The sequence below is a fragment of the Simochromis diagramma genome, unplaced genomic scaffold (assembly GCF_900408965.1).
Source record: "Simochromis diagramma unplaced genomic scaffold, fSimDia1.1 OVJJ01000320.1, whole genome shotgun sequence".
Lineage (NCBI taxonomy): Eukaryota > Metazoa > Chordata > Actinopteri > Cichliformes > Cichlidae > Simochromis > Simochromis diagramma.
Genome location: NW_024386773.1, coordinates 8,981,916 through 9,009,184, shown reverse-complemented (window position 1 = coordinate 9,009,184; position 27,269 = coordinate 8,981,916). Strand labels below are relative to the sequence as shown.

The 27,269-nt window shown below is 38.0% G+C and overlaps 3 protein-coding genes across 4 annotated transcripts; 2 read left to right on the top strand and 1 right to left on the bottom strand.

Annotated features, from left to right (window-relative positions):
* The first annotated feature begins 1 nt into the window (after position 1).
* tshba (thyroid stimulating hormone subunit beta a) lies at positions 2–2,658 on the top strand. The gene is made up of 3 exons (XM_040006968.1): positions 2–881; positions 967–1,164; positions 1,750–2,658. The coding sequence occupies exons 2-3, from the start codon at positions 1,003–1,005 to the stop codon at positions 2,026–2,028; spliced, it is 441 nt and encodes a 146-aa protein (XP_039862902.1). The 5' UTR covers positions 2–881; positions 967–1,002; the 3' UTR covers positions 2,029–2,658.
* Positions 2,659–6,351: 3,693 nt separating this feature from the next.
* Positions 6,352–11,688, top strand: slc25a55a (solute carrier family 25 member 55a). 2 transcript variants are annotated; one of them, XM_040006863.1, is made up of 10 exons: positions 6,352–6,483; positions 7,165–7,297; positions 7,621–7,746; positions 8,065–8,120; positions 9,351–9,441; positions 9,539–9,657; positions 9,795–9,990; positions 10,097–10,251; positions 10,403–10,478; positions 10,578–11,688. In XM_040006863.1, exons 2-10 carry the CDS (start codon positions 7,278–7,280, stop codon positions 10,735–10,737), a joined length of 999 nt encoding a protein of 332 aa, XP_039862797.1. In that variant the 5' UTR covers positions 6,352–6,483; positions 7,165–7,277; the 3' UTR covers positions 10,738–11,688. The 2 variants fall into 2 exon arrangements, with proteins under 2 accessions (XP_039862797.1, XP_039862805.1); XM_040006871.1 differs by lacking the exons at positions 6,352–6,483; positions 7,165–7,297 and having other exon boundaries at positions 7,687–7,746; positions 8,506–9,441.
* Positions 11,689–12,123: 435 nt separating this feature from the next.
* On the bottom strand, positions 12,124–22,194 carry tspan2a (tetraspanin 2a). The gene is made up of 8 exons (XM_040006879.1): positions 21,954–22,194; positions 19,343–19,445; positions 15,374–15,471; positions 14,393–14,467; positions 14,199–14,288; positions 14,026–14,097; positions 13,790–13,873; positions 12,124–13,712 (listed from the first exon to the last, which is right to left on the bottom strand). The coding sequence occupies exons 1-8, from the start codon at positions 22,020–22,022 to the stop codon at positions 13,647–13,649; spliced, it is 657 nt and encodes a 218-aa protein (XP_039862813.1). The 5' UTR covers positions 22,023–22,194; the 3' UTR covers positions 12,124–13,646.
* Between the last annotated feature and the right edge of the window lie 5,075 nt (positions 22,195–27,269).

Here is a 27,269-nt window from a genome sequence, read left to right as displayed (position 1 = left end):
ACTTTTACTCTAAAAAAAGAAATCAGTATATCCAGCTCCTGCTCTGTACTTCTTTGTTGTCTAATATTTTTATATTTGCATTGATCTTAGTGGGCTACAGATACACAGAAACACAACAATGGCATTCAAAACAGTTGCAAAATCACTTAACGTGTCCGAGACTTTGACTATGTTCGACAATCATTAAACTAAATTACAGATAAGGAGACACAAAGTGAAGGTGAGAATTGCACTCTTCCTTTGTTTTTTTTAAAGATGTTATCAACAGGAATTCATTCTCTCTATCTTTACAGAAACTTTTGCTTTAGTAATACAAAATCGGGTTGTATAACCCTTTTTGATTGTGTTGTACCAGCGTCATCTCTGGACTATGACTGTTGAGTGTTTTGAGCGACTCACATTGTTGCATGTTCTTTGGTGTCACTTTAACACTGCCGGTGTGCAACTCTGCATTATAAGAAGTTTTCAAGTTAATTTTTACATAAATGAGTAACAGATTGGCTTGTTTGGTAAAGAAAACATCTCGGGTTAAAATTTGAATGGCCCTCTAATAAAAAAAAATGCGTTCTTTAAAGCAGAAAATAAGCTTTTTGTGTGTTTTGTGACATCTAGTGTACAGTAGCTTAGACTACTTTGCACAGAGCCACATGGCTAATGCACGAACTTTGTTTACCAAGGAAATCACTATTCATGTAATCCACATAATGGACTGAAAATTCAACAGATCGTTTTTTGTCACAGATAGATAACATGCAGTTTATGTAAAGATAGATTAAGATATGTTTGTATAAATACTGCTTAGCAGAGATGTTTGGACTCAGAGCATCATTAGGCCTGAAAGTGCCCACATCTATCAAGCAGGTGACTCATGCATACAGAGGGTAAGAAAATAATATTCAAGAAACCAAACCTCTGATCTCTCTTGTATGCTGTTGACTGGTCTCTTTACCTTTTCTTCCCAAACAGGACCAAAATAGACTAAGATTGACTGAGACACATAACATGGAGGTTACAGTGTTCAACTGCTGGCTCTTTTTTCTGATGTTTAGTCCTGCTGTTCCCATGTGTTTGCCCACTGATTTCACCCTGTATGTGGAAAAGCCAGAATGTGAGTTCTGTGTTGCAATAAACACAACCATCTGCATGGGATTTTGCTACTCAAGGGTATGTATGTCTAATGTTAAAAAAAAATGAAAAAGAAAAAAAGTCTACATGTTGTTTTTGTTTATTGAAAACTGGAAGTGCTTAGTAAATAATCGTTTTTCCATATCAAAAATTATATGACATGAAATATGAAACAAAATATTAGAAAGAGATATCTAAAAGGTAGTAAGAATATGTGATTTTTGGCATATTTTTACATAGTTTTATTTAGTTTTATTTTAGCATTTTTTTTACATAGTTTTATAAATGCTTTGGAGACTTTATTTAGATGTTGGATGGGCTTTACACTGAAATGAAAGCTTACAATTTCCTTTGCGGTTTTAATGTTGTAAATTACTAAGAAAATTTTACAAAAGCTGGCAAAAAAAATCAAAAAAAGGCACTTCATAATTTGTCTATTGCAAATATTCGACATAAATAAATAAATACATATCAAGACAGACTTCTTATTAGCCAATGTTATCAGACTTTAAGCTAGATAGTCACATAAAAAAATATTTCCAGCACTTTTCCCCCAATGTTATCTAGATTCTATGTAATCGTCATTCGTTTAGTTTGATCTCTGTGCTTATATGTGATAACCAGGACAGCAACATGAGGGATATTCTTGGCCCACGTTTCCTTGTCCAGAGGGGCTGCACCTATGATAAGGTTGAATACCACACTGCTATTCTGCCTGGCTGTCCCATTGAAGCCAACCCTGTCTTCACCTACCCTGTGGCTCTCAGCTGCCACTGCAGTGCATGCAGGACTGACACTGATGAGTGCGCACACAGAGCCAGCATGGATGGAACAAAGTGTACCAAGCCTGTTAGGCGTATCTACCCATATCCTGGCCACAGCAACTATGTTATCCCTTTTTGACTCACATGTTCTTGTTCCCATAACAAGAACACTGTTTTAGTTGTGGAAGTACATGACATCCATATTCTGAGAAAAGACAAGCGTCATCATATACTGTCAGATCTGTACCGTCTGTACCTTTCCCAATTGTACCAGCTTTTTAAATTCTGCCTTTGTTAGCCAATATGTCTGTGCCGCAGGCTTGCTTTTAACTTTACAATGAGGGTTGATCCTAGTGCATTTTTCCTATTTTCAGCATCATTATATATCCATTTGTACTCTCTTGTGAGCGTGACTCTCAGACTTATTGTGCTCGGAAAAGGGCAGTCTGATTACAACTGAATTAAAGTCTCTAAATAGCTCTCTGACTAAGCAGTACTTGACTTAATCACATCCTGTGTAAGACTTTAGCTTTCTGTTTACTACACAAGGCCATGACACTCACAACATCACTGACTATATTTACCTTGATAGTCATTCTGGAAAACCACGAATTGTTGACACAACTAAAGCTGTTTCCAAAAAAAGTTATGACATTGTGTAAAATGTCAATGCGATAATTTACAAATCATTTAAAGCCCATATTTAACTGAAAACATTCAAAAGAAAGCATAAATGGTAAATGGCCTGCATTTGTGTAGCGCTTTACTTAGTCCCTATGGATCCCAAAGCACTTTACACTACATTCAGTCATCCACCCATTCACACACTGGTGATGGCAGCTATATTGTAGCCACAGCTGCCCTGGGGCGCAATGACAGAGGCGAGGCTGCCAGACACTAGCGTCACCGGGCCCTCTGACTACCACCAGTAGGCAACGGATGAAGTGTCTTGCCCAAGGACACAACGACCGAGATTGTTGGAGCCGGGGCTCGAACTGATTACAAGACGAACTGCCAACTCTTGAGCCACGATCACCCGAGCATAAGGAATAAGGAAGCTGATGGTGAACACTTTAGGAAACTTCTACTAACTGTTGAGGTTAATTTGTGACACAATTGGGCATGAAAAATGCATCCCAGAGTATTCTAGAAGTAAAAGTGGTGATGGGTTCTTACACTGTGAGTCATCAGTATATCGTTCTTTTTCTTAATTGCTTATCCAGTTCAGGCACCATTAATACTCAACGCCCATACAGGTCTTGCAACACCGTCCTAACATGAAGTCTTTTTCGGGGTAAGCCAAAACAAAACAAAAAAGCTAAACCAGAGTCTACATATGTTCCAAAAGAACGCCTTAATGAAAGAAGTGACTGGGAGCTAATGTGGTAAGCCTGCAGTCCGGACCATTGACCCACTAAAACCATTTTAATTATTAAACAAAAATATTGTCACCTTTAAAAGATTTACAAACTTTTGCATTTGGTTTTTATTGACATTTTATAGAGACAAGGGTTAAATGTCTTGTCCTTGAGGTTGTTAAAATACGTTACTAGATTTTTTGGAAACAATATAACTAGAAGACTCAACAAAACCAAATTTAATGTGTGACTTTGTCCACTGTAACTATCAGTTTGATTCAGTGTTTATATGTGTATTTTCCAGTGCACAGTGGGAATTTTGGGGGACAGCTGCAGCTTATTTATAGCTCAGCAATTCAGAGTGTGAGAATGCATGATAAGTCTTTCATGTGGAGCTCTTTGACATTTCTCTTTCATGATCTTATATTCAGTCTTTACATATATAACAGGCTTTCTCTTTTTTCTGATAGCTTCTGTTTAAAATGTCTTTGCACTGATGGAAGTTTTTTTATTGGCTCTGCAGCCCTCACTGATTTTAACACTTTACAACATTTTAAAGAGAAGTGAGTATAACATGAACTACAAAAGAAGTCCTGTGACCTAAAAGCCAACAAAACATCTGATTTAAAGACCTTTAAAGGCTGTTTCTCACTTTTATTCATCAACATAACCCCTTATAAGAAGTTTAACTACACTAATGGTTGACATGATTATGGTGTTTCAAACCTTGAAGTAACCTTGGAGCATTTTGAATTTTGGGGTAAGAACAGGATATGACGCTCTTATCTCTATGAAGGGAAAACAAGGAAGTGGGACACATTTACACAACAATGACACAGGTGTTCTGAGCCACTAGTCGGCTTTGAGCTTGTACAGCTTCCCACAACCTGATACTCTGTTTAACCTTGCAAAAAGTCAGCTGACAAAATGGCGCAGTGTTATCCATTTGGGGATGAGGCATTTCAGTGTCCTGACTTTGTCACTAAATATGAAATATTGCGCTACATATGCTCCCACCCCCACCCCTCCTAATTTTGATGTGTTGAGAAGGTAAAATGTTTTTATCACATAGAGTTATCTTTGTTAGTATTAAAATTTGACCAGACATGACTCCAGAATAATCAGTCTGGTATGGCACAATGGTCTGATGTGCTTGGCTGAAAATTTGTAGTGGTGTAGTTTTGAAAACCTGAATACCCTAACGGATAAAAGCATGGAATTTGCCTCTGTCAGCATTCCAAAGCAACCAGCTATGTTGTGCACATACCGATTACGCGTTCATTCAGACAAACCATAAAGTTTTGCTTGTGTTGTGTTTATTCAGCTAGATAAAATGTGAGAACTTTTTGTAGCAATGGAATCACCAGTGGGTCCAGGAATAGTCATTGGTGGTTGGTCTGCTTGGCAAACACTTCAGTTTAGTATAAAATTAGATTGCAAAGGTTGTAGAATCAGTCACTCTGTTCAGACCAATTCTTAAAACACATTTGTACAGAAATAGGTTTATGTGATGTTGTCTTTTTTTCGTCTTTTTATCTTCATTCAACTGTTTTGAGCATGATGAAAGAAAGTATTATGATTTATCCTAGTGACCTTTTCCACTGACTTGCTCCTCTATTCTAAATTTACTTTTCGTTCCAAAATGACTTTGTACTTATTCTGTGAAATATCTTTATTCGTGCTATAGATATTACATATCCCCCTGACTTTGGTGATTCCCTAAGCTTTTCTTTTCTTCTTATAATATAGTTTCACATCACGTTGCCTGTATAAAAGACTGTGGATTTTCTATATTACAGGTTCTCAGAAAAACTATTTTTTATTTGTTTCAATAACGCTAATATGTCTGATTGAACTTCACATTTTTAACAACACTGAGTGACCAGATGATCATCACTAGGGCATGTTGTTACAAGTTATTACAGTGAACAGTGAGCAGAGAAGAAATGACTATATAGTGGTTACGAAAGAGACAATCGCTTGCCAAAATTGACATGACATGCAAGGTATATGCACCTCCCACTATTATTTTTTTGGCTGTAGGTGTTAGAGGTAAACGACTTCCTGGTTTGGGGATATGTCCACATCTTTAAAGCCTCTAGATCTTTCACTCCGGAATTTTCCAAATTATGTGGTTAAAAAATACATTGTAAAAACCTGAAGCCTTGTCTGTAGAATGCACTGCTCTGACTAAAACCGGGAAACATTCCTTTCAGTAATTTGATATGCTGTCTTGTGTCTCTCATTTAAACTTTAAGGCCACGTTTATTTTACCATAAAGAAAAACTTTTATGACTATAATATGGGTTTATTGATGAAGATACCTTTTCTTCGTCAACAAATTATGACTCTGTATCTGATTCATCCAGCTGGACACAGTCAGACCTGCCCATCACAGCATGTTCAACCTATTCTACGACTGATAAGAGAAAGGGTTCCCACCCACAGCTATCTTGCTGAAGGGAAGTAAAGAGAAATTCCTGACCGGGAGTGGCAATATTAGAAAATAGAAAGCAGAATTTATTAATATTTCAGTGCATGAGCTTTTATAAACAATTCATTATAATTTTTTTTTAACTAATGATGCGTTTTGTATTCAACATCTTGATCTGCTCAGCAGAAAACAGTGGTTAATTGTGATTAAATAAAAGCAAGTTCAGTCATTTAAAGAAGCACCGTAGTTGCCCCTGGGTGCTAGAATAGAGTAGAATCGAATCGAATCGAATCAAATAACACCATTAGCAGTCGGACAGCACATTTCACAAATCTCAAAGCCATGGCGACTTTAATAGGATTAATCCACTTTTAACTTGAGATTATTCTGAGACATGGGGAAGGACTTCTTTACTAAGAATGGGGTAATCTCTCCCAACAAAGACCAGTTTTAAATAATCTAACAGTGAGGTTTTGTTTCTGAAAAACTGAATGTTTAAACTTAACAAAGAAAATAGCTTCTTTCTTTTTGGGCATAAGCAGTGTAAAGCTGTAATTGGTGAATCAGCTAATGATTGATGTATCTACCTTCCAATCAAAATAAAGTAACAATATAGAAACTTGTGATTGGCTTTAAGTCAAGCGGCAGTCAGATAAGCCCCAGCCCCTTAAAAAAAGCCAGTGGAAAATTCCAGCTACTCTGACCCTCAGCTATATTAGCGCTTCAACTAGCGGAAGAGACAGAAGTACTGACTATTCGCTCGAAACAATCAAACAAGAACTACTGCGAGATCATTTATTTGGTAAGTTGAGCCGTAATAATCTATATTCAATTAGTTTAGAAATGGGTTTTAAATTCACTGCTTGACTCTTTGTCTCCAGTTTATTCGTTTTTTCTCATAATGTTGACGAATGAATGGGCGTCTCAATGACAGTAGCCTTCAAAAGCCACTTTCTTTATGTGGAACTGAAAACAATGCGGTAGTCAATATCTTTTTTTACCCAAAGCGTGTATTATAAATAGTATAAACTCCGTTGGCCAGTGCACTTTTTTTTTTTTTTTTTAAATTATATTTTTTAATGCAATTAAAATGCTCGGTAGAGGGATATATTTGCATGGAAACGCCATCTCGTATATTTGCATCGATATTATCCCTCGTAACTCACATTAATACAAAGTATCTATATTTTATGCCTCGGCCTTCAGAAAGAGTTTCTTAGAAATTCAGCAGTAGCCGCCAGATTTGAATCTTAACTTTACGAAAGACGGTTACGCCCATATATGGAGTGCGGTATGTGAGCTTAAACACGCCCACGGGTTGCACTACTCATAGCGCAAGTATAGCACATCCGCTGCATCATGGTCTTGTGACTGTGCGGCACATAGATAACCTAAAGTCCCTCGTGGGTGGAATAAGCTTCTCTGTAAGGTCTGTGACTACTTGGAAACCTACTTAGTAACTCCCTTTGCTTTCTCTATCTAGGACTCTGCTCATTCACCTCACTGAAGAACACCTGAACCTACATCACCTGATTTTTGCTTTTACTTTTTCATACATCTTCCTTTGTCACTCTTTCAAAGCTTTATCACTTTGTCATGTCTCAGCAGCAGATCAGGTAAGCTTCATGCATTATTTTATTCAGTGTATGTGTGGTCTAGTGGTACAAATGGTTTTTATTATTATTATTATTATTATTATTATTATTATTATTATTATTTCATAATGATTAGACAATCTTGGTGACTTATATTAGCATGATTTTCTGCTTTTGTGTTTCATGTAATTGTAAACTGATTATCTTTGGAGTATAGCTTTTAGCCTTCTAAACAGTTTATAATCATAGTCTGTCTTCCAAAATTATAAGAATAAACACAGCATCATTAAAGTTGTGACATTATTTATTTACTTATTTATTTTTATTTTGCTGTCTCTCTTTAGCCTCCCAGCCAAACTCATTAATGGCGGCATTGCTGGCATTGTTGGGGTTACTTGTGTCTTCCCCATTGACTTGGCAAAGACCAGGTTGCAGAATCAGAGACGAGGTCAGCAGGTCTACAAAAGCATGTGAGTATTTCTGCTTAATGTTGACTTAAGCAACACACAGCCCCCAGGTATTATACCTACCACGCCCTGGTGTAAGTCAGTGCTATTCATACTGATCTCACAATGACAGCTGTGCATTGAATTGTAATGACTATGTAGGTTTTAAGAAATTCCTCTCTAGTGAGGTCATTTTACTCACTTTGCACTGCTTTATAGAGTGGAAATTTATTGAACTGCGTTCTCTTGTAACACTTAAATTTCCTTAGTCCACCCCCTGTTGCCTCAATGAACTGGCGTGTTTTGTCACACCGGTAATATTTACCTTGCTTTCTTCTGTAGGATGGACTGCCTTGTCAAGACAGTTCGATCAGAGGGATACTTTGGAATGTACAGAGGTAAGGCTTGTACATATTTAAATATTAAGAAGCAGTAGGATAGCAGAGGTAGAAGTTCTGCAAGAGGATTAAATATAGGAGAGGGTAAGCTCTCTGTTGTGAGGTTAACATTGATACGGTTACCACTGGCCACACTTGTTGTTTTAACAAGTACTGAGAGACTGCATTTTAGCTGTGTTTGGATGCTTTATATATATATATATATATATATATATATATATATATCTCTTAGTCCAGTTGTAAAGGAGAAGTTGTCAAATGGTCTCATGCAAAGTATTACATTCACTGTAGTATAGTATGTCTGCAAAGAAATTGGAGACCTCTTAGTTTGGGTCTCTGTCTGTGTGAGGAATGTTTGTTTGCATCTGTGTTTTTCATATTACAGACTTGGGTCCCCCTGGGATATTGAAGGCTAGCCGATAAGGCGCAGCCACGCTGGAGGCAAATCATTAAATGGTTCTTACAATATTGCTCTATTTAAAACTCTAGGCTCAAGTTCTTGTTTTGCCATCTATTTGTTCTGTAATTTGACTTGTCAGTAACTACTTTGCTGTCTTCTTGCTGTCCTGTCAACTTTTGGATTATTGTTGTTTTCCAGACTGTGAATTGTGTCTTTGCAGACTTTGGTTGAGCTTGCAAACAAATCTGTGGTGAACTAAAAATTAATTATTTTTTCATCTTCAGTCCCACAGAACATTTAAGTTTGCTCAAAGTCTTCACACGCATAGTCAAGGACTCAGGCTGTCCTTTAATGTTTTTTTTTTTTAATTTTATTTTATCTGTCATCACTAACCTACTCACTGACATGCATCCTGTCACTAAGATCTATTTCCTTTCTTGAAGTCTTCTCTACACAGTGTTGCTTGTTGTCACACCCTGATTCTGTTTATTTCATAGATTTCGTGTTTGCATCTTCCTCTGGATCTTCATTGCCCTATTGTTCCTTATGTTGTGTTGTTATGCTTGTTTCTCATTTTCCTCCTGATATTTTGTTTACTACTTTTTTTTCTTTTTTTTTTTAATTGACATAATCCCCCTTCACAATTATTACTTAAGCTCAATTAAGCTGAATATATGTCTTGTCTGTGTGTAAATTAACTGTACAGTTAACTCTTTACATTCTGATGTTGTAATGGTAGTGGCGGGGTATGTTTTTGTACATGTGCTGAATGGAAAACTGGATTCTGTCTTCAGTGCTAACTATTATTCTTATTTTTTTTTCCCCCTCAGGTGCTGCTGTAAATCTGACCTTGGTTACCCCTGAGAAGGCAATCAAGCTGGCTGCCAATGACTTCTTCCGGCACCACCTTGCCAAAGACGGGTAAGCATACTCTGTGAGAGGATCTTCTTGGAAATGGGCAATATGTATTTATTATTTTTAAAGGTGGTTTATTTAAAACATGTCTCACTCTTAACAGAAAGGGGCTGACAGTGTTCAAAGAGATGCTGGCAGGCTGTGGTGCAGGCATGTGCCAGGTCATTGTTACTACCCCCATGGAAATGCTCAAGATACAACTACAGGATGCAGGCAGACTTGGTAAGAAGCATGCAAAGCCCTTTTTAAATGCATCAGTGTCAGTAATTTACATTTATAGCTGTGTTCCTCATTTATAATTATATATATCTTATGTGTGTGGTTTTTGGGTTTGGTTTTTTTTTTTTATATTTGTACAGCGGTCCAACAACAGAAACCAGTCATGATGACTCCCACAAAGCTTGTGGCCACTAATGCAGTGCTCAGTCGCTCTTACAATTCTGGCATGGTCATTTCTGCACCAAGAGCTGTGTCGGCTACACAGATTGCAAAAGAACTCCTCCAGACGCAGGGCATCCAGGGGCTCTACAAAGGTCTGGGGGCCACACTGATGAGGTAAATCACTTCTACCGCCACGATGAGAAGCTGTGTGTGAACCTGACAGGGCAGTTGAACTTCGCCAGGATTTTAGTCTGAAAATATTTTGTTTACTTTCTTCCAGAGATGTCCCCTTTTCTATTGTTTACTTCCCATTGTTTGCTAATCTGAATCGCCTGGGCAAACCAAGTCCTGAGGCGTCGTCACCCTTCTATTGGGCCTTCCTCTCAGGCTGTGCTGCAGGATCCACTGCTGCGGTGGCGGTTAACCCCTGTGATGGTGAGCTTTTTTTGCTTTTCTTTTTTTTTTCTTTTTTCTTTTTTTTTTTTTTCCCCCACCCTCAGCTGGATCACCCAGTGGTCTCCTGTTGAATATTCTTAGCAACACTGGAATTTTAACAATTCCCCCCCCATGCTCTCTCTCCTTCTAGTGGTGAAGACCAGACTGCAGTCATTGAACAAGGGGGCTAGTGAGGAGACTTACAGTGGAGTGGTGGATTGTGTAAGGTATGACAGTGAATCATTTTTACAGTTGCGTAAATTGCACGTCCTTCTCCTTTTCCTACCTTTGTGTGTATGAATAAACTCGTTCCTCTGTTTTGACAGTAAAATAATGCAGAAGGAGGGGCCTTCAGCATTCCTGAAAGGTGCCAGCTGCCGGGCTCTGGTCATCGCACCTCTGTTTGGCATTGCACAGGTTATGTACTTTGTTGGTGTTGGTGAATACATCCTTGACAACTCACCCCTGCGCCTCTTAGGACCATGAGACCATATCATCTTGCTGACTAGCTATGCATGGGACCTGGTAGAAGACCTAGCTGCTACATGTATTCAGTTTACAGCAAGAAAAACAAGTAGACAGAAAGACCTATGATTTCACTATCTTTACGGTCAAAACGTGGTGTTGCACTTAAACCCTTTTGTTACTTGTTCAGTAGGCTGAAGCCAGTGTTTGCGCTTGAAGCTGTTAGCTTTACTGCATTGGGGCCTCTCTTGGCCCTAAACAGTTGTTTTGTTTCCCTCTGTGAGGGAAGGGAGCTTGCTTTCTTGATCATGACTTTTCTATTCCCCTTTCTTTTTTTTTTTTTTTTTTTTTTTTCTTTTTTAAACTTGTTTTTGACGTTATTTAAAGTAGTTTGTTATGAGAGTTTGTAGTACTTTATTTATGTTTTTTTTTGTTTTTTTTTTCCTTCTTTGCTGTCTCATGTTGCTGAGCCTTAATCTAGAAACAAAAGTCTGAAAGTTCACAGGGCCCAGTTTACACAACTTGCTGGAAAGGCTTTTTTTTTTTTGTGAACTGCTTTGTGTACATGTTTACTTTAACTAATCATGAACCTTCCTAATGAAATTGGGACCATATGGCTTACCAAACCATAAGCTGTGTCCTACACTTGACATTAGTGCAGTAGTTGGTTAGTGCTATGTGAACTGTCATAAACTTGAGATGCAATATCATGCACATTTTATGTTTGTCTACGTACACACACACACTTGTTATATTTCATCTGAAATGTTATCCAGAAGGTCCTTTGTGAGTCATGCCTTAACAAAGCAGTTTGAAATGTAGTTTTGATTCTGCAAGGCAAAATTGACTGAATATGAGCATTATTACAGTTACTGTGAGCTTATTTTTAAAAGGAAAAAAAAGACTTTTACATACCAATGATTGTAATGGCTTTTTGTACTTGTGTATATTAATAAAAAAACTTGAAGTACCCAGTCTGTACTGTTTGACTAAATACTGAGGGCTATGAAGGTATTCTGAATAACTGCGGTAGTTCAGAACTATTGCTTTATGACATATTCATTAATGTAAACATACTACATTCGATTTTTCTAAATGTTCCTTTACGAAGAGTTTGTTCGACTCTGGCCTCCTGCTGACATCAGTGATTTCCTTGGTAAGGCTCTCATGCACACACCCCATCGGAAGAAAGTTGACTTGTTTCAGAGTGAATGAACTGAGGGGGTGTACCAAGGCTCACCATAAACGTTGTATTATACAAATCAAATATCTGGAATCCCAGATGCTGAAAATGAGAAGAACTAGTCCCTTGTTTTTAGTCAAATGACAGCCAGATATTGCAGCACACAGCGCTATTTTTCTTCTCTGCACATTTGTACATTCATGCAATGCAGCTGCAGTTATTTCTGTTAAAAAGGCTGACTGAATCTGATCCACACATTCAGGAAGCTTTACTACCAGGAGGGCATCAAATCACGGTTGAGCAAGTTCACATGCTGAGGTGAATGATTTAGTCCACACTAACTAACGGCAGATCTTGCAAAAGACAGTTTCAGTTGGCGAAGTTGAAGTCAGTGTAATATTTCACTTTATCGGTTCATTATTGTCTTTGAAAATTGTAAAACATACCTTGGTGTGGTGGAATTCCCCACTCCTCTGTATGAGCAAGTACTAAGCAGGCCTTGTGTAGAGACATTTTGTCCAAATCCCATGACACTTGATATTTTCTATAAACTTGATTTATAGAATATACTACCATCACTAGTATTTTCAGTAAATAGTATTATTAGTCAATATCCTTTAACTCTTGCCTTGTATGTGACTGAAATTTGTCATCCGTGGACCTAAGCAGAACATTGCTGACATGTTCAGGAACTTCACTAACCACAAATTACAATGAAGTCCTGCTCAGCTTGTTCCACTTTACAAGAAGCGCACATGTGATTCATCTCCGAGGACAGAAGCTGAAAACATCTAAATAAAAGCACCCAATGTTTTTATTACGGTTAACAGTATGACAAACTATATTATTCTATAATTCACATCTTATTGGCACACCAACAAAATTTACATCCACAATAATTCACACAAAATGCAAACTAGCTCACTGTTACATCCCAAACATGCTCCAGAAGAGGTCAGCACAAAGCATTATTTAGCTGTCAGATGAATTTGGAGATTTACAACGCCGCAGTTTATCATGAGACCATCCTAACCCTTTGGCTTCAAATCATGTCTACACTTCAGCTATTGTGCTTTACGGTAGAAATACTTGAAAGTGGTGACAGGAAGCAAGCACTGGTGCAGTGTACATATTCAAATCAAAAGATATAGGCAAACAGTCCAGTAGTAGGAGGCTTGATCGTAACTAAATAAATAGGCACATGACGGAATTTTACTCTGCAAATTTACTCTGCAAAGGTAGGCTAGTCCTCAAAACGCTAAAGCACACAAAGTGAAAATAAGGATCCATATTTACAGCAATACTCCCCAGTCACAACATTCCTGTGTCAAAGAAGGCTTTGTGTGCTGTGTTGAATCTACAACGGCAGCACTTTGGCCTTTGCGGAGCACCGGCAGTCTAACAAAGACATGTTAAAAGTGAGGAATGTCACAGAGTCGAGCTAAAAGCAAAGCATGTGTTATGGAAAAGAAGAGGGAAGTGAATTTCAGTGCTGGTGGACTCAAGAAGGTGTGACGTTAACGATCCAGCGTATCGTGTTGCATGTGGTCCGTGGATAAGTGGGAGCATTGAGATTTGTTGTTCTCTCTTTGTGATACTCGGAGGCCCTCCCCCACCGCACTTGTTTGGACTAAGAGAAGTGACTGAAATGTAACTTTGGTGTTTCCCTTCTCATGCAGACAAGTTGATTATGAAGGGCTGTGTAACCATATGATCAGGTGACGGTTGGGGGGGGTCAGCTCACCAATTATATAACCTCCCTGCTGTTTCTGATGGCACAACACAGGACCATACTGAAGATCATTCCTATAATCTGAAATCACAGACACATATTGTGGTTACCTGAGGAATATCGGTCACAATTAATTAAAAAACTCAAACTTTTCTCACCATGACTCCTGCAATGCCAATCCCTATGTATCCAATGATATACAGCTTTTCATCGAAGAAGTCTGTTATTGCAGTCAGGCAGTCCTAATATCAAGCAAAAATAGCAAGAAACATTCATATTGATCATTCTGCACACAGCAAAGTAGGTTCATCACAGCAAATAGTGCTTCATTTTAAAATGGTGTTTTACTGCCCTCATGTGACTATGAAGTGTCCCTGCAGGCAGAGGGGTTTACCTTGACGTCTTCTGGGAAGTCTGCACACACCTCACTGTTTGGCTCCAATGTGGAAACTCCGCAACAGTTCAGCTGCAAATATAAAAAGAAGTAAAAAAAAAAAACAAAAAACCACAACATGATTTTAATGGTATTGATTGCAACCCTGAACATGACGGCGAAGTTTTACTCACAGCTTTATAATAAGTCGTTACTATTGCAGTTCCATTTGGACTAGAGTCGAGGGTGGAGCTACTGTAAAACTTTTGAACTTCTTCAGAAATCTGTTATTAAAAGAAGAAAAAAAAGGTTGTTAGTTATGGGATTTTAAAAAAAAAAACGGAGAATATTTTTTGTTATTTTGTATTTAATCATCAAATAACTCCACCTGTTCCTTGTTTAGGAATCCAAACACACCAGCAGTGACTTCTGCTCCAAAGATTATCACAAGGCAAGCAAAGAACTGCAGAACAGAAACAAAGGACTATTATCGCCCTCCTGACCCAGTATGAACCTTCCAGATCCCTCAGGTCATCTGGATCCGGTCTTTTATCAGTTCCCAGAGTCAGAACCAGACACGGAGAAGCTGCATTCAGCTTTTATGCTCCTTATATCTGGAACAAACTCCCAGAAAGCCTCAGATCAGCTGAAACACTCAGTTTATTTAAATCCAGGTTGAAGACTCACCTATTCTCAGCTGCATTTGAATAAAGCACCAAATCCGCACTTAAGCTTAAATTTCAAAACTTACATTTTAACTACTGATTTTATCTGTTTTGATTTTATATACTGTTTTGTTTGTTTGTTTGTTAACTAGTTAGTTAGTTTGTTTGTTTGCTTGTTTTAATCAATTTTAAATCATGCTTTTTATTTGTTTTTGTTTCTAATGTCTCTGTAAAGCACTTTGAATCACCTTGTTGTTGAATTGCGCTATACAAATAAACTTGCCTTGCCTTGCCTTGCCTCTAGTGGGAGTCATCCACACACGCAACACAAAAACGAATCAGTGATTGATTCATTTATTGGGGAACAACAGTTAGCCAAACAATTTTGTGGGCTGTTCCTGGTGATTTCTTCTGAAATCCCTTAGAAAGAAATGTATAATTCTGCCCTTTTATACAAATGGAGAAAACAAGGGCCTTGTTGTTAAAAAAAAAAAAGATTACACTAAACTAAAGTTAATATTTGTCTATTATTCATTTGTTATTAGACAGCCTAATTCTATACATCTTCGCGATCACTCATCAGAAGCATACACATCAAGTTATTTCAGTGTTAGTACCAATTTAACGGTACTATCAATTTAAGCCTCATGGAAACAAATATAAAAATAATACAAATGCAATGAGAGGTGACGCTTTGAACCCACCAATGCAAGAAGACACTGAGACTCACGAATGGCCCCAAAACAACCTAAGAACCCCACGACCATCATCAACGCACCGGCACCAAGAAGGATGTACACGGCTGAGGAGAGAGACCAGACGATAGATCAGTGCATTTAAAATGAAAAAAAAATGGAAAATTAATGTTTTGTGTTTTATAAACAAGAAGATTGTGAAAGACATATGAGAAGCATCTGATCGTGGTGTTCTCAGTATCACATGGCTGCAGTTTATAGTTTCCACTGAGGGTGTCAGCGTGATGCAATGGTTGCCTTTGCTGGAGCAGAATTTATAAAAGGATTGTTTGTGTTGTGTTTGTAGGTGGAAGCATCTTCGGTAGCAGAACATCTCTGAATAGACTCACACAATTCAGTCTATTTATTAGGCTACTTTAAACAATGAATTTGAAGTTTTTCATGATCTGAAACATAGAATCTCTGGCACAAATGAATTATGTTCTTAACATTACATTATAGCATCTCTGATCACTTGAAAAAAGGTGAGTTGAACAAAACACAGTTCTGGACTCTTTCCTGCTCTGGGCAGCTACAGAAATAGCTTGAAGTCCTGTCCGTATATAGAGTAGCTGTCTAAGGCATAGGCAGAGTCTGTTCAAAATCATAATCAAATTTGAAAGAAAACTAATAGGCCTAGAGAGCCCACTGAGAAACAATGCTTCTAATTGACTCTTTTGATGCATTAGTAGGGTTTCCAGTTACTTAGACTTTGTCCATTCATGCTCCTGCAGGGTGAAGAAGCACACAGATGCCATCTGTCCTCCAAAATCTAATTTTCAGAGGGCTTGATTGCTGCAGATTTCAACTGCGTCTGCCACCATCTATGCTCTCCTCAAGCCTGAGTGACGTCACCCTCTCGGTCTACTCCCCTGCTTCTAGTCCTTGCAACTGAGCCCCCTCACACTGTAACTATACACCAAGCAGGTCCCTTAGGTCCATGCTAAGGGCCTAATCGGTGACACAGGCAGCAACCACTGCAGCAATTTAATTAATCCACATGGGGCAAATGCAAGCTGTTGTTTTCTTGCTGTGCGACAAAAGGGAAGGTAAAGACGAGGCGAATACACTGCTGAGCTGAAGGGATCTAGAGGGATACAGAGCTTCAAAGAAAGTTGTCTGGGTAAGCAATGGAAAATATAATGGACCATGAAAGCTTTCAATTTATATACAATTGTCTACACAGAAGTGATCTCAGCTGCTCATTTTTTCCCCAACACTTATACACTGACTTTAATATCTGCTCTTTGCTCTTCACTCATTAAATCCAGAGGTATCTACCATCTACCAGACACCTGCCAAGTGCACTTCCTGCTTCACGTATCTTTTAGAAATACAAATTATTGAGTATAAACATCTGTAACATCTCTCAGTTTAGCTCCATCTCTATCTTATATACACATGTAATGGCTGTTTACACACTAGAGAGTAACAAAGGTGATAGAATGGAAAATGAAACCCTCAGAGAGAATGCTGCCACTTTGCCTTATTATGGTATCACTCTGTTTAGTCTCATTGCTAGAAGTGGGAGCAACAGTCAGTTGTTTTGCCCAGGAAGCTTATAACGTTTGGCTGCAAAGGCACAAAGTGATCCTCTGCAGAACCCAAGTTTTTCCAGTTAAATGCCAGATTTATGGGCTTGTGTTGTCCATTTGCAGAAAGAGCAATTGTGGGAATTCAGCCCATGCAGAGGCTATGGAGGTGCACTTGCATGTATTTCTCCGAAAGACAACAGTTAGTTTGATGACACTGAAGGAAACTGTGGAATTCACCACAAATAAGAAAACACACCAAAAAAAAAAAAAAATACCCCCAAAACCCACACACAAGTAATTCAGACAGTGGCTTGGTCAGCTTTCTGCTTGACTTCACTACAAAGAAATTCCTTGTATGCTATAACCTCAGTTTTTTCTAGAACAGAGACTAAGTTTAAGGGAAAACACTACAGAGTGCAGCCCGCATTGCTGGTTTATGTGGACTACCAACAAACTATCTTGGCGCCATCTTAACACAGCCACAAACATCTGCATTAGAAGGCAGGAGAAGTAGAAGATTTATATGATGGAGACATGAGTTTTGGGTTTGTGAGCCCACTAGTATTAGAGAATCCCTACTGATGGTACAGTAACAACTGATATCAGGCATACAATTGGCTCATAACTGGCTGACAACTAGACCTGCCATCAGCATACTCCTCTACCCAGTTTGTGAAGCATGTTTGTCTCGTACAGTAGCCAGAAAAACAAGATTTCCAGATCACACCCACCCTCTGAGATTTTTTTCCACACAGTTACAAATTAGTCATAGTCACAGCATCTCGTTTTAGAGGTGGCAATAACAAACTCTCTGTCTAGCTCTCTCCTTCCCTTCTGAAGCCTTCCAGGGTTTCTGCAAGTTTTTTAATCAGCTGTTTTACCTCCAAAATATTGATCAGACCAACATATGCTCCGGTTTTAACTGCACTCCAAATGTTCTTTAATCAAGAAAATCTAATTCACATTACATTTGATTTGCTAAACCTAAAGTGAGAAATATAATCACTGCAAATGGGAAAGTGAGGAGGGGACGGTAAAGAACAGTGGGACAGAGAATTTGATTAAAATGACTCATAAAGATGTAACACAGTAACAGAGAAATTCCAGGATATTTGCATATCAAATAAAACCAAGCTGGAGAAAAGTTACCTCATCTGGAGTACACTGCATCAACAGATGACTTAAGTAACATGGTACTTTTTATTTTCTACTGTATCTTGAAATGTTTTAGGTTGTAATCTTGGCAATATGATCATAATTTATAATCGAAAACACTGCCTTTGGTTGCCCTGTGCTGCTTCCCCCTCCCCTCTTCTTTGCTCTATTTTCATTTTTTACTAGGTTTGCAAGCAGGATATAGTCTTCTGTCACTGGCCCCACCCAACCTGCTACTCATGTCCTGAGAGAGGCAGCCAGTTCCACGAAGGCAGAGCAGAGAGCTGATGAAGTGAAGTCACCATTTTAGGTCATGGCTTAAACGGGAGTAACAAGAATAGGCTTCATTCTAATCATCGGCTCCCACACACTGTCAGAGAGAAGGCCTATTGTATGGAGTGCTGAACACTAGCTGTTTGTCTTGTCTACTGTATGTTTTAATAATCTACTGTGTGAGCTTTGCAAAGACACTCTTATATGATATTTCAGCAAACAGACAGAGCTGTTCATTAATCAGCTAAAGGCTCTCGTGCATCGTTTGTACAGTTTTCTGACTGGTCGTTTTTATGTTATTTCAGTCGAATCAAAACCAAATAAGCATTTATGTCAAGATTTGAATTTCTTCGTATCCCACGAACAGGAGAATTGCCACTAATGGAAAGTTTCGATCAGTTTATCACATTTCACTTCCTCTGTGCGCATACTTTAGCCACTTTCAAAGTGAAAGTGAGGAATTGAGGGCTTCAAATGACAAATTCCTTTAAACAGGCCTAGTAACTGTGGACATGTTTTAACTAACATGTTTTATTAAACAACTTTCCTTGTGGCTTGTGCAAAGAAGTAAAACATCTCGATGCGCTGAAGATAAAATGTGGCTGTTAAATGTCAAGCAGTACTTGAAGGGTTCTTCATACTTGTAAGGGATAACAGTACCAGACATTCGGTCTCATCCGCATGTGTACACGTGTATTTACTTCTCCGTATGTGTGATTTTTTAGGGCACCTTTAAAATGTTACACATTGAACATTTATTTAATGTAGATAAACATGTAGGGATGTTTCATCTCATTTTCAAGGGGGTCCATGTAATCAAGATGGTGTAATCAAGATCCATCAAGATGGTGAACTGCTGAGAAGAAATTGGATCCATTTTGGATTTTAGTTTTTTTTTATCCACATCCACATATATGTTTTATTCAGCAGAGGATGAGAAAGGCATATGTATGAGGCTATAGAATCTCTGACATACCTATGAAGAAGGTGTAGGGGGCGCCATCGCCTGTCAGGAGGTCCACTGTGTTTGGGTCAAACCTAAGCCACAGTCCCACCGCCAGCACCAACAATCCAGACACCTGGGGATTGATAAATTATAAAATCAAAATTATTTGTGACTTTATAGTTCTGCTGAATTCGATGACTGGTAAGTGGCAGTTCTTCTGTTTGTGCAGAAATAATTTCACAGTTAAACAGTGAGCACTTTCATGTTTTCTTTTAGTCTTTATTTATCATGAGGTAGTTACGATTCTGCAGGTGATGCTAAAGTGGCTAATGATACTCACAGGCTTTTTCCCCTCCTTCTATTTAACAACTTTCAGAATGTTGATGCTTTACCTCTCAAGAGACTGAGGACTTTTCAAAGAAAACCAACTGGGGGGACGGGACAAAAAAAAGTATCTATGCTGAGTAGCATCTTTCCTCTCCAGGAGAGCTTGACTTACCATAACACATTTGATTGAAACCAGGTTTTACTCTGAGAAAATGAATCATTTTGACCTCCTACATAACATTATTTAATTTAAACATCCAAAAATAAAGCCAAAAAGAATAAAAGGACAAATGTGGATTAAGGGTAAAAGATATTGTCTGTGTCATAGTTATATATTAATCCTAACCATGTTCCTTATATGTTCTTTCAGGACAAGTGTCACATGTAATATGCAGATGAAAAAAAATTCAGCTTCAAAATTTTGTAAAAGCATGGAATCCCACAGTTCTATGAACAAGCAGCACATCTTCAGTAACACTCTCAGATCCTTTTCCTGACTTGCTCTTCAGATTCACCCAAACTAAAGAGTGGAAGTGTCTTCTGTTAGTTCAATTCAATTCAATTCAATTCAATTCAATTTTATTTATATAGCGCCAAATCACAACAAAAAGTCGCCTCAAGGCGAAGGAACAAAACTCAAGCTGCAGCTCCAACCCTCACTGCAGGAAACTCAGTCCGGACTGGGCCACTTTTTTTTTTTTTTTTTTTTAGGAAGGTGTAGTGAGGTACTCTGACAATAAAATGATTGAAAATAAGGCCATGCTGTAACAACAGCCCATGCATCCTCATGGCCCATCAAAGTACCAGATTTGAACACAAGAATTAGCATCAGAATCAGCAGTCCATCTCCCATGGTGCATTTCAGCCACAGGCTGTGCCAGCCTCACAGTGCCTGGGTGATGTAACTCACACTGGCATTGGCTGCTTGTTGGCTCTGCACCCCAAAATGACAGCGTACTGTACGCCCCTTTTGGCTACAACCACAACAGCTCTGCTTTCAGTCCCAAAACTGCCGAACAAAGAGGCTGCTGTCACTTTGGATGACACAAGTGATCGTCTTACAGAGCACAAATGAGTCAATGCAGCCAGTTAAACTCACACTGTATCATTTAGCAGTAAAAGATTGAGTATCTTTTGCAAGAGACAATAATGAAAACCAAACAAGAGTAAACCCAAACAGGCTCTTTGTTAATGACCTAATAAATGTATCTATTTATCTAAACACATCACTGATTGAAAATGATAATAGTTAAACAAGGGGGGGTTTCTTGCAGCCTCAAGTAGGGGCAGGAGTTTTCCTTGATGTTCCCAAACTCAGGGTTGATAAGTTTATGAGATACATTTTAGGGGTGAACAGAACAGAAAACAAAAAAGGCAAACCTAAAACCTTATTGGAATACTTATATTCTTTGATTCACACAGAATAATTAAAAGAAAAGAATACAAAAAGAATGAATCTTGATCCAATGTTTCAGGTTGCATACTACAGTCTACATGCAAACTGACAAAATATTAGAAGCTTAAAAGTACTTCTCTGACACATTTAGCCTTCTAAACACCAAGAAAAAAAACTTATGTCATATGAGAAGTCACTGGCATATAATCGAAAGTGGATTTGAGTCACGGGGAATCTTATCTGAGCAGCACTGCAGACCAAAACAAAAACCTTTCATGATGTTCCCCAAATAGATTAACCCTGCATGTAAAAAAAAAAAAAAAAAAAAAGCACCCTTCACACGCCTGCAGCAGGAAAGTCACACCTCAACGTCAAATCATGAACTGGGATCTGTGTTGGAAAAGTAGCTCTGATGTATTTGTTGCAGCATGTACTTGGTGCAACAATAAATCATGACCAACTCTAAAGCAGCAGCCACTAATGAACGCAGATGAAAAGAAGACTCTGGGTTATATAACTGAGGTTTGGTTTGAGAATTTTGGGAAACAGTGTGGAGTCAGAGGGAGACGGTGTGAACAGAGCAGGTGCATTGAGGCGGTCTGCCAGACAACATTAACTCCAAACTCTGTACGGAATAACAAAGGCTGCTGTATTTAAAAGCCATACCAAATAATATCAATAGACGGACTTTCAGCCTTCAGTACATTGAACGTGTAAACAAGGCTAGGAACAAACAGGTTTTTCACAAGGCAACGAAACTCCACAGTCGCTTAAAAATAAACCGAATCAATTTCACTTCCTAAAGAGAAAACAACAAAACAAATAAATAACGATAAAAAAACAACAAAAACGGTGATCCGGCTTTTTCAGAGAGAAACAACGTTAATTCTTGGCAAACCGCTGCCGAAGCGGACTTACCCAGAAGATGATGTTGAAAGCGAAAAGCAGATATTTCACACATTTCATCCCACCCTGCACTTTGCTCATGATGCCACCTGATTTGTCGGAGTCTCCGATCTATTGCGCGATTCCTTCTTATTTTGCAGCGTCTTTCAGCTGGACATCAACCCATGCAATGAAGACCTGCGCCGTTACACCATCCAGACATGAAACATGCGCACAAGTGCTGCTGCACGCCATCTGCACACGCCCATAAGCGTTCGCGAGTGCTGAGGTACCCAAGGTGGGGTTCAGGGACGATCTGGGATCCCTGAGAGAGACACCAAGAGGTCTGCCAGCGAGAGCAGAGAGAGGGGTTCATTTGTGTGTTCGGCACCAATGATTTGGGCTTAAAATAAATAAATGAGGGGAAAGCCGGTGGTATGGGTAAGCCAGCATTGTTATGAAGATAATATTTCTTACAACATGGTTGATCATATGTTTTGCAAGTAAAAATAATTTTGTAATCATAACTGAATACCGAATTACACAACAATACATGTACAACTGGTGAACCAAAAACATCTGTTTGCAGTATTTATTTTAAGTTCTACTTTGAAGTGAATATGGTAGATTTGAACTTCAGGTTAGTAAAGTCTTGAGGAGCTACTGTACATCTTGGCATAGTCTTGCATTACATGAAAATTATATCAGTGTGACAGTATGACACTTTGGATTCCACTACTTATGTGTGTGACCTTTACATTAGACGTTGGGCAAGAATTTATCATGGAGACACTTTTAACATTGTCCTCTGCCAGTCACTGATATCCCTGTTTGTGTGAAAATAGCTTCTTGTGTGCACCTACAACACAGTGACCTGATAGTTAAAATAAGATCAGCAGAGACATAGCCAGGATTTTGGAGATGTTATTATCTGATCTCTTATGTAGACCTGTTGTTCTTGCTAGGACGGCATATTACAAAAAGTTTGGCGGTAAAACAAAGAATAAGGAATGTTTGAAAATGGACAATCGTTTCGACTTTAAATTAGATACAAATGTAGCAGGTGCACAGTCTATAAATAGAAAGATTAAGCTTTGTAATTTTAAAAGCTATGTCCAGTATGTAATCTTTCCCCACATGACTAGTTAGGTGTAAGACTAAGTAGTAGACAGTTCTCGAGAATACATTTGAAAATATGGAACGCTCTTAACAACACGTTTAATTTTGAGTGTGCCATTCATGATTCCTCTTTAGACTTGCATACCCAAATACTACCACTGATAATGTTAAAAAGAAGATAATCATTATGCATCTCAGTAAATGGACGTTTGTGCCCTGAGTAGTATTCAGTTTTATTACAGAAAAAGAACCTATAGTATAAGATGGAACAACCATTAGGTGAAGGTGGGAAGGAGAAACTCCATTTTAACAGGAAGGAGCCTCTAGCAGATGGCTCGGGCAGACGCTGTCATCTGCTGTGACTGGTTGTGAGTGAGGAGAAAGAGGAGAGAAAATGGAGAATGGAGGAAGACAAGAAAAAACACAAACTATGAGGCAAGTCTGGACTTTATTTACTGTAAACCTACTAATGCTTTCACTTTGTGCGTATCACCCATCCCGGTCCTACATTCAACCATTCATTTGCTTTTCTCGTAATAACCAATATTTTTGTATGTGATCTTTTTAAGCTTTTTTCTTTTCTTACTTACTTTCTTTGTTAAATTCAAATATTTGAATATATTCTTTTTAATTTTGCAGTGCTTTTAAATAATAATACATTTTTAATCTTTGCTTATGTGTCTAAGTGTTTTTTTTTTTTTGTGTTAATTTACAACAACATACCAATAACCAAAATGATCAGCAGCAGCAGCATTGACATGTTTTTATTGTACTTTGGCTAAACACATGCAAAAGTAATGACATTCAGCCTCATGTTAAACTAACATAATAAACATCAAATGTGTTATATAGTTTGTACATGATCTCAGAATTAGTGTGACAAAAGACAAATTTCTTTTGGCCTGAGATAAAGTTAATGTACTAAAATACAGATGGGTTAAAATGCTTGACCCCTACAGAGGATGTAGTTATGCTGTCGGGATCATTATGTGAGACTTTAGGACTGCTCTCTTGGCCTGGACCAGTGATTGAAAACCTTCAGCTTTGGAGTGACATACATATCTTTTACTAATCTCCAGTGGCTCCCTGTGGCTTTGACAAAACAAAGCAACAAAAAAAACACAATTAAACTTTTTTTTTAAGTTCTGCATCATTGTTATATGTGTATTATAGACAGAATTTTAAGAAAGAAAATAGTTTTAATATTTTATCAGCTAAAATGTAAAATCTTAGTCCCTGTCTTCAATCTTAGACTCTTAATTTTGTTTATTCTTAGTAAAGGTGCATATGGATGTACATCCTATACAAATATCTACTCCCATGTCCCCCTATAATTTAACCACAGGCTGTAACTTTATTTAAAAGGCTATGTTACATTTACTATAAGTAAAAGTTGAATTGTTGCTGTTGTTGTTGTTGTTGTTGTTGTTGTTAAAAGCAGAGATTTTGTAGCAGCACACTGGACAGAGTTTTCCACTAACATCTTCAACACACCTAAAATGAAGGAATATAATTTGGAATAATCCAGCCAGATGTGGGGCTTAGAGAATCAACACCAAAGCACAATGAAGCTCTTCTTATGACACATACTAGGACACCTTAGTTGATGCTGTCTCATTCACCCTTAAATAGAATGAGTCTAAATGAACATTGCCTAAAAACAAAGTCAGAGTGAACATCTTTCATAGGTCAGTGCTTAAAACATGAAGACTTTATTAATATAATATAATATATCATATTAATAATAATGCAAGCTGATTCCTGTGAATGAAGAGTGTGTATGGAGATTTGCCAGTGCTCTTCTGTGTCTTCTTTGCAGGACGGAGGGAGGTCATCTCGGGGTCACACGCTTTGTGACATGCAAGCTTCTCTTGTTTGTAGTGCCTTTGTTTGCTGCAGTGATGTGGGAGGGAAACAGCGACCCTCCCTGTATGTCTGCCAGAGTATCAGTGAGAATCAGCATGGGTGGATCATGAGACACATCACATCACTGCCTACCACCTCTATTTTCTTTCTCTCTCTCTCAAAAAAAAAAAAGAAATCAAACAGGACTCAACAAACACAAGGAAAAAAGTATGACAATGACAGCAGTTCTCCTTTTTTTTTTATAGAGATAAACAGATGGCATTGTACACACTTGAATTACAAATGATTAATAGTTTCCATGTGACCCAGAATAAGATCATTGCACTGGATGGGTGTTAACCCGATATCAGTTCGGTTACCCAATCCTGTCATGAATTCAGGACTGTAATTATCACTGCGGAAGTGCATCCAAACTGAAACGATATCCTCAGGGTATAATGGAGCCATAATCCCATTATCCCTCCACCGACACACTGTCCTTACCTCCTCACCCTCTTCTACTGTGCTTGATATGTAAATGAGGTGCAAAAATGTAACCTGATCTCCATACGGTGCAAGTATGAGTCATCCTATGAGCCAAGAGACACCAGAGGTGAAGTGCAGTCAAACCTCACTTTATATTTTTTCTTTGAACAGGCCGTGCTAAACCTCTAATTAGAAAAATGGCCAGTTACTGAAAGTTTCAAAAGACAACTTTAGTTAGAACAAATAACTGACGAAAATAGCAAAATACAGTTATCTTTAGTTCCTTTGCAATGTCACCCAAAATAGTTAAAAGTACATTTCCATACCCCTAATGTGCACCACTAGAGTAAAAGAAAACATACACCCGTACGCAACAGAAAAACGTCTATGCGTTTCATTGTCTCCATCCAGTGGACAGAGCTCGAAATATCAAGTCTCTCAGCTGTGGTTTGCAGACACTACTTATGAAAGAGGCCACTTTGTTTCGGTCTTTATGCAGTTATCTTTATCCTTGCCACAATGCTCACTTTGAATGGATCTTAAATTATAAATCTATTAGTTGATATGAACAATTTATGCATTTTAAATTTTATTCAGCCTTTACTTTTACTGGAACTTTCAAACAAATTTCAGTATCTTAGCGAAGGTAGGATTACTGCGTCATACTACAGAATTATATCTATGAAATTATGTAAGCTCAGGTACCTTGTTAGTTAGTACATTCATAACTTAATCCATCCTAAAAACGATATCCGGAAATAACCAATAACAAAAATAAAAGGCTCAATAATAACAACAACATTATTTTCTTGTGTTCAGGACTAATTTTAAGACAAAAAAACGTTATGAATGTATTAAGTAACAGTAGGTCAAACCATCTAATTAAATTACACCTTCTGGAAGAAGTGGGTGTCATTTTTTACTGAATGTTTTTTTTTTTATTTCATACATTTTAGTTACACATACACAGTATTTTTCCATTTCATATCAGCCATATTGACTCTTCTCCACTTGCCACAGGACAGCAGCTTGGGGACTCCCGTCAATATCGCGTTGCTCAATAAAATGAAGTAAACATGTTCAACACAAAGAAGCGCTACTTTTTCCGAGGGTTTCGCATGGGCCCTGAACTAAACACGAGGCATGCGCATGGACATGCACACTGACGTCTGGCATGTGGTAACGTAAGGCTTTTTATAACGCGATTATAAAAACAACAAAAAAACCCTATTTTCTTAGAAACCATGGAAAAACGATCTATAACAAAATCAAATTAATATTTGTCCTATTTTGTTCATTTAAGTGAGCATCAGTGCTGCTTTTAGTTTGTGGAGGTAGTGTATGAAACGTGGGGAACTAGCTACAATTTATTGCCTGAGCGGAGTCTAATATCTGTCAAATCCAACATGTTAGGAGTCACGTTTTTAAAAACGTTTGTGAAAGTATTATTTTTAGGAAAAATTTCATGTTTCCGTCTTGACCTCTAGGGGGAAGTGTTGCATTATTTTTAGCAGCTGAGCCCTGTTGCTTTATCTTAAAACTCAAGGTTTCCAGGAATACAACCTCATCTGATTTTTGTTTGCATTTCTACATTAGTTCCATGTTCGCTCAATCATATCAGACACCTCAAATACCCGATGGGACACAAAATTAGGCTGCAAGCCTACAAAAATCCCAATCGATACTGCCTGGAGAATAATTTTGTGTTCGCTGAGAACACTGAAATATCACTGGAAAGGTATTGTATTATCAATCATTTTTGCCCTGTGTTTGTCTTTTCAGTTTTGTTTCATATGCACTGTAGAATGATAGCAAGAGAAAAACACAAAGCAAAGCCAAAAAAAAAAAAAAAAAAAAAAAAAAAAAAAAAAAGAATGGCGGTAAAACGAAGCCATATGG

Bases quoted from the DNA above. Each gene is read 5' to 3' on its own strand.
- slc25a55a (XM_040006863.1), top strand. From the start codon at position 7,278: ATGTCTCAGCAGCAGATCAG. The intron at 9,991-10,096 runs GTAAATCACTTC...ACTTTCTTCCAG, and splicing joins CTGGGGGCCACACTGATGAG to AGATGTCCCCTTTTCTATTG. The intron at 10,252-10,402 runs GTGAGCTTTTTT...CTCTCCTTCTAG, and splicing joins GGCGGTTAACCCCTGTGATG to TGGTGAAGACCAGACTGCAG.
- tspan2a (XM_040006879.1), bottom strand. From the start codon at position 22,022: ATGAGCAAAGTGCAGGGTGGGATGAAATGTGTGAAATATCTGCTTTTC. The intron at 19,446-21,953 runs GTAAGTCCGCTT...ATCAATCCCCAG, and splicing joins CTTTCAACATCATCTTCTGG to GTGTCTGGATTGTTGGTGCT. The intron at 14,289-14,392 runs GTGGAGTTATTT...TTTTAATAACAG, and splicing joins GATTCCTAAACAAGGAACAG to ATTTCTGAAGAAGTTCAAAA.
- tshba (XM_040006968.1), top strand. From the start codon at position 1,003: ATGGAGGTTACAGTGTTCAACTGCTGGCTCTTTTTTCTGATGTTTAGT. The intron at 1,165-1,749 runs GTATGTATGTCT...TGTGATAACCAG, and splicing joins TGGGATTTTGCTACTCAAGG to GACAGCAACATGAGGGATAT.